This window comes from Neltuma alba, unplaced genomic scaffold (genome assembly GCF_004799145.2).
Source record: "Neltuma alba isolate B1F8T4 unplaced genomic scaffold, ASM479914v2 tig00000162_pilon, whole genome shotgun sequence".
NCBI classification, from domain to species: Eukaryota; Viridiplantae; Streptophyta; class Magnoliopsida; order Fabales; family Fabaceae; genus Neltuma; species Neltuma alba.
In genome coordinates, this window is record NW_021631939.1 from 321316 (window position 1) to 333169 (window position 11854).

General features: G+C 36.4%; 2 protein-coding genes across 2 annotated transcripts; both read right to left on the bottom strand.

The window, feature by feature from the left end:
- Window positions 1-4349: 4349 nt before the first annotated feature.
- LOC114752398 (uncharacterized) lies at window positions 4350-4694 on the bottom strand. Its single transcript, XM_028941177.1, has one exon. The coding sequence runs from the start codon at window positions 4692-4694 to the stop codon at window positions 4350-4352; it is 345 nt and encodes a 114-aa protein (XP_028797010.1).
- Window positions 4695-4775: 81 nt separating this feature from the next.
- LOC114752502 (uncharacterized) lies at window positions 4776-5831 on the bottom strand. The gene has a single exon (XM_028941265.1). The coding sequence runs from the start codon at window positions 5829-5831 to the stop codon at window positions 4776-4778; it is 1056 nt and encodes a 351-aa protein (XP_028797098.1).
- Between the last annotated feature and the right edge of the window lie 6023 nt (window positions 5832-11854).

Genomic DNA, 11854 nt, shown 5'->3' on the forward strand with positions numbered 1-11854 from the left:
AGATGGTTGATTGAAGGAAAAGAGGAAGAAAAGTTTGAATTCCTTTTTGTTATGTATGCACTAGGAGTCCTCTTGTATCCTGGCTCTAGTGTATGGGTGAGTGATAAAGTGTTGAAAGTCATGGTGGTGACAAAGGATAGTTTAGGACACTATGATTGGAGCAGCTTAGTTTTGAAAGAATTCTGCAACTCAATTGCAGAGTTCAAGAAAGGAAAGAAGAAAGGAAAAGCTGATGGGAGGTTGCTTGTACTTCTTAATGGTAAGTGTGGGTATGATTCATTTACTTTGATGTTAGTTGTATTGTCAATGTGCTGTGTATGTTGTGATTGGTTGCTCTGTACGTTGTTATTTACTACTGTGTTGTCAATTGGAGAAATGTACTCTGTCAACTGCTTATGTATAGGTTGTGATTGGCTGGTGTCAAGGTTGTTATTTTCCTGTGTGCAGGTTGTTATTGGACTATGTTGGTCTGTCACTTGGTTATGTATAAGTTGTAATTGTCTTCTGTTCGTGTTGTCATTCGGTTTATCGTGGGTTGTCATTGGCTGCTGTGCATGTTGTGAATGACACAAATGTAGGTTGTGATTAGCTGATGCGTAGGTTGTGACTGTATGGTGTGCATGTTGTCATTTGGTTTAGCGTGGGATGTTAGTGGTTGCTACTAAGGTCATTGGCCTGTGTTAGTTTGTCACCTGGTTATGTATAGGTTGTAATTGCATTCTGTTCGTGTTATCATTCGGTTGAGTATGGGTTGTCATTGGCTGCTGCACATGTTGTGAATGGCGCAAATGTAGGTTGTGACAAGCTTATGTGTAGGTTGTGATTGGACACTGTGTATGTTGTTATTTACTACTCTATGTCATCAGTTGGAGAAATGTACGCTGTGAACTGCTTATGCATATGTTGTGACTGGCTAGTGTGAAGGTTGTTATTGTCCTATGTGCAGGTTCTCATTGGCCTGTGTTGGTTTGTCATCTGGTTATGTATAGTTTGTAATTGCATTCTATTCGTGTTGTCATTCAGTTGAGTATGGGTTGTCATTGGCTGCTGTACATGTTGTGAATGGCGCAAATGTAGGTTATGATAAGCTTATGTGTAGGTTGTGATTGGCCACTGTGTATGTTGTTATTGGACACTGTGTCGGTTGTGATTGGCCGTTGTTTATGTTGTCAGTGGCCTCTCTGCATGTTGTTATTGTTGTATATCTAAGTTATCATTTACTTCACATGCAGATTTATTGCCTACAACACTTTTCTCTCAGAAAAGAAAAGGCTGCAAAAAATAAAAATGCCATTAGTTATTGGGATGAGGAAAAAGTGAAGGCAAGAGTGAAATCAGAAAAGAATAGTGACAGAGGTATACTGCATGGCGTTCCGAGTGTCGGTGGGGCTTCTACAAGTGTATCCAACACAGAAATAAAGCTAACCCACCCTGTAAGTAAATCATGTCAAGCTTATTTTGGTGCTGTGTAGAATTTGGAGTAATGATAACTTTCATTATTGTTGTTTTGCAGGAAATCAAGAGAACGTATGAAAGGTTGATGACCATGGTTGAAGGGTTGGTGTCGACAATTGGAGAAGAGTTGGTTTCCCTGCAGTTGAGGTTAACGGATGAGATTGAGAAGGAAGATGTGATGGAAGCAGTAAGTAGTGAAGATGAGAAAGAGAAGGTAACTGAAGATGAAGAGACCGGTCAAGAAGGTAAAGGAAGCCCAAAAGATTCAATTCTGTCACAAGAGGAACAACAGAGTGAACTAGAAAGAGATGATAAAGAAGAGGGCAAAAGTGCTTCGCATGAAGAAGAGAGTCAATCTCAACCTGAGGAGAAAGGAGAAGGGAGTCACTTTGAATCAGAGGATGATGGAGAAGAAAAAACAGAAGACAAGTCTAGTGATGCAGTAGCAGAAGAGGATAAGGGTGTAGGTGATGATATGGAGGGAAAGGATGAAATAAACTAGCAAGCACAAGGGCAAATGGATGTATGAAGATCAACACGGTGAGAAGCTGTGCAATCAAATCTCCCTGGTTAGAGGAGGTGAAAAAAGCTCGTGGCAAGAGAAAACCTGACGAGAAAGAGGAATTATTCCAGATGTGCACGAGAAGATGTGATCAAGATGAAGGTGCAAAGTAAGTGTTGGGACTGATTGTAATTGGGACAACTGACTGACAACAATTTTACACATACAACTCTTGTGCTCATTGTTCCTTTTACTGCAGGTACATTGTAGAGATGTATGGGTACTTCTTTGCATGTGCTAAGCTTTGCTGCCTACAAGACAGGAAATGGATGAACAACAGGGTAAGACAGTTGTTTATATAGATAGAGAACTGCCAGTGTCATTATGATCATGACTAACTATTTGTATCTGTGATATAGTTCATGTCTATTATGGTGAGAACCTTGGTGGGAGATGAAAAAGAGAACCACGGTTGTGTCAGTAGGCACATTTTTTCACCGAGTGAATGCAAACAATGGCCGCTAATCCTCTTAGGTGGAGCATGGAAAAACATGAACATGAAATCTTACCGGAGCACGTAGGATATAACATTGGAGACTGTGACTTCATATTTGGCCCCACCCTTTTCAATTACCATTGGTTTGTTATGTGATGGATGTAAGAACCATGCATTTCTATGCCCTTGACTCCTTGGTGGACAATTTGACGATGTTGAGATTACAAAGAGAGGAAGAAGAAGCAATGAAAACAGGGAAGAAACCACAAAGGAAGCAAGGGAAAAAGAAAGGACAGATAGATCCTAAGCAATTCATGGCAAGAGGGATTGTATGCACAAGTTTACATTCATTCTATAACTTGTTAATATGTTATGGTTGCTTGTCTGCTTAACTGTCCTGGTTGTTAATGCCTGCTGATTACTTTTCATTGGCTACTATGAAGGTTGTTAATGCTTCCTGATAACTTGTCATTCACAACTTTCAAACTTGTTTCTTCTGTTTGTCCCTTTTTGCAGAGAGATTGTTTCTGCCAAGTGCTTCGTGTGTTGAAGCCATCACTGTTTGCAGAGGAGGACAAGATTGACAAGGAAGTCACATGGGTAAAAGTTCATGTGCAATCTGACACGTGAGTTATTTTTCTGCACAACAAGTACTTGTGTCTCAGCTCTTGGGAGCTAATGTTCATTGACTAGAGTACTTGTTTTTCCTTTGTAGGGACTCTTGTGGGGTTCATGTGTTGAGCTGGTTACAAACATGGGATAGCATTGAGTATGGTGACGACGGCTACACAATGCCTAAGTACTCCCTTGAAGAAATCCATGACTTGAAGGTTGGATGCTTGTGGTGGGTCGTGACTCATTGAAACAACCTACATGGCGATGAAGTGCTGTCTTTGCTATGAGGAAACCCCCAAAGCAAGAGGAAGAAATAAATGACGAGCATATATTGTATTTACATTTATTTATTTGACAGCATAGTGACATCTGAACGTCAAGTTCACATTTTATTCTTTTCTTTGACCATGTAATGACAGCTGGATGTTAAGATATGCTAATGTGTTTTGATATCCTTTACTGGTTATCAAGTTTTTGTAAAGGCATTCATGTGTTTTCATTATGTCCAGAAATGCAGACTGAATAAGACTAGATGAACAAATGGTAACCATGGTGACATGATAGGCATATATCAGAGTCCTCTCTGCCACATCTATTTACAACCTCAACAGGGGTTGTTCAAAAATTGATTACACAGCTCTTAACTTAATTATATTATCAGCACATATAATGACCTTAATAACAAAAATTGGGAGCATTTTAAAGTCATTAACAACTTTAACTGGACCAAATATGATTACAGCAGATTTTTATTGTAGCAATTCATTTACAACCTCAACAGGGATTGTTTACAACCCGAATAGAATTGGTTAACAACATTCACATTGCCCCTGACAACTGACACTAGGGATACCACAACCTCCACATAAGATCAAATTCTAACCAAATCATATCATGTTATGACTTTAACATAGCTCGAATGTCTTAAGAAATCACTAAACACTGGAAGTAGGAGAAATTGTCACTTTATATCAGTAACATAATTGAGACTGCTAATGACAACCTGCATGGCGTCTGATAACAAGTCCATTACAACCTATTGACCAGTACATCAAAAATACAGAAATGATGTTATATCAGATTACAACCAGGTGTCATTTACCACTTGATATATATATGTACAATGTAACTACACCAAATTTACAACTTATTCAAAAAAGCATACGGGTTGCATGTGTGGATAATGACGGACAACTTGAGGTATAGGTTATGATATTTACCAAAAAAAAATGCTGTCACAAGCATTCACAAAATGACATATCAACAAGCCACCAGTAAAGCTCAACTTGGATTGGGGTTCTGGCAAGTCTTCACAGTGTGGCCTGGCTCATGGCATCTTCCACAGTGGTAAAGTTTTTTGCTTTGAAATTGAGATTCAATCCTTCTTTTCTTTTGCCTCCCTGAGGGTCTTTTAGTAATTGGTGGCTGTAAAAATGTTCCCGTTATCATTTGCGTAACAGTGAGAGCTTCGAGATGAGGACAATCATGTGTTGCAATTGGCCTCATACTACTTGCATATATCTTCTCTTGGGCTGACAGCTTATAGCAATGATCGACAAATTCATAAACACTACCATGAAGTAGCTTTATCACTGCATAAGCATGAACACAAGGTACTCCGCTCATTTGCCATGCTAAACAAGTGCATTTGTGTGTTGTGAGATCAATAGTGACACAAATTATTCCAGTAGGAGATGTAGTATGAACTTAAACTCGGTTATCTCCATAATATACACTATGCATATTCTCCGCTCTTGCTACTTTTTCTTGCAACTTGGACTCAATATTTGGCCCAATGCCATTTGTCCAATTTCCCATTGCCATTTTGCTTGCAACCATCTTCTTGGCTAATTTCTCCATATGCTCATGTATGAGAACTAACACATTGTGCTTCCTCTCCTTCAAAATCCAGGCATTAAACGACTCTGCAACATTAGTGGTGATGTTATCCCATCGTTTAAACAGGAATTTGCTTAAAGCCCACCGATCTACATCTCCTTGAGTGTCAACCCAATCAGCTAATTGTGGACAAAATGATCTAAGTTTCCCCATTGCAGCAACATATTCATCCTCAATCCTTGTATAGGCGATTCCATCTAGTATTTTCAATGCGATGTCCTTTGAAGTACCTAAAACTCGTCCCCTGCCTCGGTTAATTTTTAAATAATGTGCACTAAAATTTTCTTTCACATGCCTGTAGCAAAAAGCATGTCTCTCGCCACCAAATACTGTCCGCACAGCACCTATAATGGCATTATTCTGATCTGAAACTATCGTTGTCTCCACTGATCTTGTGATGTCTTTGACGTTCTGGAGAAACCAAGCCCAATCATCATATGTCTCCCCACTAACTATAGCATATGCTAATGGAAACAGTTCATTGTCCGCATCATATGCATTAGCTGAAATCAATGTCCCCCTGTAAGGACCACTTAGATGACAGCCATCTATATAAAGTATATGTCGACACCCTTCTAAAAATCCATTAATTGAGCATCCATAAGCAATGAACACCCTCTCAAATCTGTTACTATCCAACCCTTCCCATCGAGCAATTGTGTTTGGATCAGTTTCAATAAGCCTTTCACAAATCCAGGGAATCACCATGTATGAATCCTGTGCACGACCATGTATTTCCCTCAATGCTCTTTCTCTACCCCTGTATGCTTGACTATAATTCAGTCGCACCCCATATTCTCTGTACAGATCTCTTCTAATTTCATTAGCATTCTTGTCTATATTACACCTCAAAGAATCTATCATGATTTATGATGTTAAGTTTGACCCTCCAGAGTGAGATACAACCAAGCTATCCTGTGCATAATGCACATGCTCACTTCTTAAGGTTCTAATTATTAAGAACTTAGAATCTTGTCTTGGTCCCATTGAGTATGCACCCATATACCATGGGCATCCCTCCGCCATACACTTCATAATGATCTTTTGTTGATTGTTCTTCACAAACTTGTATGAAAACTTCACAGCAATACTGTACCTATATAGTGCTTGCCTAAGGGCCCACTGCATTAGGAAAAATTTGTCCTTCTCCAATAACCAAACCCTTCCACTTTGTTGAATTCATTTTCGGAATTGGGGTTGGCATTATTTCTGAACCACATGGCAATGATAATGGGTCTTCACTAACCACATTAGGTGGAGACATGGACATTGTATCTGAACCTCCAAACAAGTCTTCCATCTTACATAACAGAACAGGTCAAGGGGTCGTTAATGACAACCTTCGATCACTATAATAACAACTTATGCACAACAGTTGACAATAGCTAATATTACTTTGAAATTTAAATAACACAACTTACACATGTTGCTCTTCTATTACAACATCCCTTGTTAGTTGTGAATTTTGATATCCATTTTCTCCTATATATACATGACCACTATCACCATTGAAGTTAATCAAATGTTCTACTCCTTCATCATCTACAAGATCCACAAATGTACACTCATCAAAGGTTACTGTGAATTTCATAACCATTCCATTACTTTCTTTTCCCACAATTGATGTCACCATTGTTTTAAATTCTCCATATGATGTTCCTTCCTTTATCATTCTTGTTCTCACACCACCTCCAACATACTGCGTTCCACCTTCTAGACCATTAATAAATTGTCCTCCTATATGGAGGTAGCAAAACAATTGCTTCCCACTGGAAGTTGCCATCCTTAATATGAACTTGCCACAATCACTTGTTAATAACAAGTCATACAGTTATATTAACAACCTTCGATGTACCCATTAACAACACATTTAACCATCGCATTTGAGGGGTTACAATAATAAATATCTATTATTTTCCACTCGTTTTCATCAGCAACACAGCATCAATGACCCAAAAACAGAGCATCATTCACCGAAAAATAGAGCATTGCTTTCTAACCATAGCCACACATAGTAAAACCACACCTAACATGATTAAAACCACATATGACTAAAATGAGCCTCCCTTGATATTTCTAGTGACTTAAATCACATCCTTAATACCCACATATCCACACCCAATCAACTTTTCAGACAAGAATTAAACCTGCGACTGGTTGTTAATAACAAGTCATACAGTTATATTAACAACCTTCGATGTACCCATTAACAACACATTTAACCATCGCATTTGAGGGGTTATAATAATAAATATCTGTTATTTTCCACTCATTTTCATTAGCAACACAGCATCAATGACCGAAAAACAGAGCATCATTCACCGAAAAACAGAGCATTGCTTTCTAACCCTTGCTACACATAGTAGAATCACACCTAACATGATTAAAACCACATATGACTAAAATGAGCCTCCCTTGATATTTCTAGTGAGTTGAATCACATCCTTAATACCCACATATCAACACCCAATCAACTTTTCAGACCAACATTAAACTTGACACTGGTTGTGTACAGAAGAAGAGAAATGTTGTTAATGATGAGACCTACCAAGAAGATGAAGAAATAATATGGCTTGCCTGCAATGGAGTACCAACGCATACCTCCCTTCTTTCTTTCAAAAGCTTGTCTTCCTCGTGCATGCATAACAAATAAGCGCACTAAATGAAGCCAATCAGTGTCTCTCCCTCTTTTCTTTCCTTTATTTACCCAAGGGCAAGTACGTAATATCACAATTGAAATTATTTACCCAGAGGTCCTTGGGGACTTAGGAGGAATTTGGGGATTTCATGGGACCTTCTGGTAGTAAATTCTCTTCTGTGGGATTCTACAGTAATTTTCCCTAGAATTTATTTCCTTCTCTAACTATTTATTTTGAATTTCCTTCGAAATAGGACTTTTATCGGTAAGACTTTGAAAATAAATTCCCTAAAAATAATTCCTATACTTTCAGGGCCTAAACTCAATTTAATAAATTTAATCAAATATTTAGATAATTTTTTTCATATTTTTTTGGAAATTATTGAGGCCTCTACATATTTAAAATAATTATTTTTCACCCATTTCACTATTTTTTTGAAAAACCTCTATTTCGAAAATACTATTTGCACCTTTGGGGTCTCAATTGAGATTCCAAAACTTCTAATTTACCTTTTTACAATTTTTTGAAAATTTTCTAGAATTTTTCTCAAATTTTTTCCTCTTGCCCTTTTTAGACTGATAATTCTAAAAATATCAATCCAAACCTTATTTGGGTTTCATATCAAAAGTTGTTTTATCCTTCTAACTCTTTTCTATACTAGCCCTCAACTCAATTTTTAACTTTCTATTCCAAGGTTAAATTTTTCAGGATGTGGCAGATGACATAGCTTTTGAACTGAAACCTGGGCAGTATCCGGACTGATATTTTTAAAATATCACTTAAAGAAAGAATTGGTTGGGAAGAAAGGATAAAAATTCTCAAAAATTCTCAAAAAATCATAAAAATAAAATTAAGGGTCTAGAATAGTATGTGAGGCCCTAGAGGCATTAACAAGAGATAAATAATTTAATATAAAATTTTTGGTCTTTCTAAGCATTTTTAGTTGCATTGAGCAAAGGTAGTCAAAATTAATTATTTAAAATAACTAGAGGCTTCAATAATTTAGAAAAAATAGGATAAAATTATTTGAGAGATTATTATAATTTATAAAATTGCTTCCAACCTTAGAAGGTAAAGTGGTTAGCTTTAATAATATTTAAAGTTTAATTTTTGTTAGCAGAACACTAATTCTAGAAGAGCTGGAATTTAAAGAGATATAGGGTGAAATAAATTCTGAAAAAAATCATAAAACTTTCTTACATTAAAAGAAGGTTATTGGCATACTGAGATGAATTTTTGGAGACACTGGATTAGATAGGATACAGGAAAAATTCGTTTGACTAAGCACCAGTACTGAGGAGAATGACAGGATACTTAGGGAAGCGAATTTTTTTCCAAATTTTTCTGTCTATTTTCACGCCATTTTAGCTATCAAAATGTGGAAAAGAATTTAAAAATGAAATAAAAATTTTGATTCAAGAAGGTGATTAAAGAAGTTAATCAAGGGGATTAAGGAGGTTAACCAAGGATTAAACTAATTAATCTTGGATGACATAACATTGTGACATCAACACCATGGCATCACCCTCTTACATGGCAAGACCACAAGTCTCCTAGCCTAAGATTTGTCCATGTGTAATGAAGAGAAAAATGGAGGGTTGAGATTTAGCCACATGCCCCTTGTAATTTTATGAAACTCCAAGGGTTAAGAGTTAAATAGAACACTATAAATACCCCCCATCTCTTCACATTTTGGCCAAGAGAGGTTCTTAGAGAGGGAATATTTTGCTCTTAAATTACAAGAGAGAGAAAGGAAATTCGAGTGAGAGAAATTGTAACACCTTATGTTTGCGACCTTATATTGTGCCAAGTTAAGATATTCGGAAGCGCAATTTAAGGTTACCAGGTTGAAAAACCTGAATTTGAAAATTTCTTTTCCCGCATTACTATTCAATGTAACCTTAAACTTGGCATAACTTTGGAAAATCATAACTAATTCTAGAAAAATCGAAACAAGGTCGTTCCAAGTCTCACTCGAAGCTCTTAACATCATCTATCAAGGAAAAATGACCTCAGGTTTCAATTTAATCAGAAACGCATCCGTTTTTAATTTCGAAAAGTACTGTTCATTTGGTCATTTTTCTATTTTCCAGGATTTTTGCCTAACTTCGAAAAGGCATAACTTCTTGCACAAAGCTCCGATTGTGACACTTTACCACTCATTTTAAAGGGAAAAATAAGATCTATTTGCATACCAAATTTCAGGGAAAAAGTCAACCATTTGACCAGGGTCTTTGTTGGTCAAAGTTTGGTCAAATCTAGACCATTTTTATCCCCTTTTTCACTAATTCCAGCACCATTTCGTTTTTCACTATAAGCATACCATAATCACATATAAAGGTACTCTACCATTAATATACATCCAAAAAGGTTATCATGTCATGTGTTCAAGATCAGAATATGCTTACATGGCTTGAAAGAGAAAGGTTTAAAACCATATAATACAATACATAACTCATAACTTCCTCAAGCCATGATTATTTCTTTTCCCTTCTCCTTGGAAGTAGTGGCACCTAGAATATCATGTTATAGGAGGAATGAGATTTCATAGAAATCCTAGTAGCATTGAACATACAACCATCAAGTCAACATGCATAAGATGTCATGCTACATGCAGTAAAATAACATTGCTAGTCTTTATGCCATGCCATAACCATTCTGTATCCATGTCATCATATCATGGAGCATATAATCATTCTGGTCAAAACTCAATCATGCAAGAGCCAAGGCATACATTGCAAGGAGTTCACATCATCTGTACATAAACATTCTCATGGCACATAAACACACATAGCAAAAACACCAAATGCAGGTCAACAAAATAATTGCAAGTTCACGCTACCTCAGTTCCACGCTTAATGTTTCCTCCTTGTTTCCTTGCTTGAGATCCTCCTAGGTTTCCAGAAAATTTCCTATCAACCATACAGTAAGGGTATGGTAAATTCCATATCTAGTATACAATTCTTTCTCTATATAATGCTACCCTTGTGCCTTTCAATTTATAACTTCTGTATACCTTTCCTAAACCTTTGACTTTGGTTTGACCAAGCCTTAATCCTCAGTTAAGGTCTTGGAATTCTTCCTTAATCCATGATTAATCATGCTTTCTTGGTTAATCACTAACCGTTAGTCCTTAATCCAATATTTAATTAAGGTCCTCAAGTCACATAGTCATTAGTACAACATAATCTTCTAAGATTAAGTCACTAATCCCTTATGGATTAACCATTAATCATTCTCTAATCAACATGATTAACCTTTAATCATTCCTTAATCAACATGATTAATCATAATTAATCATCCTTCAATTAGCACAACTAATCACTAATTACTAATTACTCAGGGTAGCTAACCTTAATTACTTACTAATCTTTAATCAAATAACATGATTAATCTTAGCTATCACTAAACCATAATTAATCAAGGTAATTAATCCTAATCTTCCTCAAATAAATAATTAACTACAAATAATTAACACTTAGGGAGGTAAACGTACCTTAATTAGCTCTTAATCGGCGATTAGAGGTGTCTAACTTTGCTTTCTCCCTTTCTCTCTCTTCTTTCTTCCTTTCTCTCTCCTAGAACTCAAGAACACAACATTCCCTCACTACAAACTTTCCTTGGCCGAAATGTTCATGGGAGGGGGTATTTATAGGCTTTGATTTTTCAAAATTTCAAAAATGCCCTTCTAGAAAAAGATGCGATCTCGGCCGTCTATTTTTTTCCACTTTACACATGGATAAATCCTAGAGCACACACCACAAGAAGTTGACACATGGATGGACACCTAATCACCATGTGATTTTCATGTGGAAATAAAATATTATTTTAATGTTTTGTCTCTTATTTCCCTTTTATGCCCTTGAACAATTTGGAAAATTTCAACTTTGTCCTCCCCCTTTATTTTTGGACGAAATATTACTCTAAATATTGGGAGAAAAATGACTCATCCTATATTCAGTGCAATCCACTGATTATTTGTGTATTTTTGGTCCGATTTTCCAACAATCTGTCCAATTTATTGTCACAAAATTTTGATTTCAACACCTCCTTAAATTCCCCTCATTCCAAGGGTATTCCATGATTTTTCTTAAGTTTTACCTCCCTCTATAATTTTCTAAATTTTATTCCGTCAAAAATCACTATTCTACCGATAATAATTCGGTAATAAATATTCTTTAAGCTAACCTCTGCACATCCAAAGGTGGGAAGTAATTTTATAAATTAGATAATATGTCACATAATTTA

Coding starts and splice junctions, on each gene's coding strand:
- LOC114752398 (XM_028941177.1), bottom strand. CDS start 4,694: ATGAGCGGAGTACCTTGTGTTCATGCTTATGCAGTGATAAAGCTACTT.
- LOC114752502 (XM_028941265.1), bottom strand. CDS start 5,831: ATGATAGATTCTTTGAGGTGTAATATAGACAAGAATGCTAATGAAATT.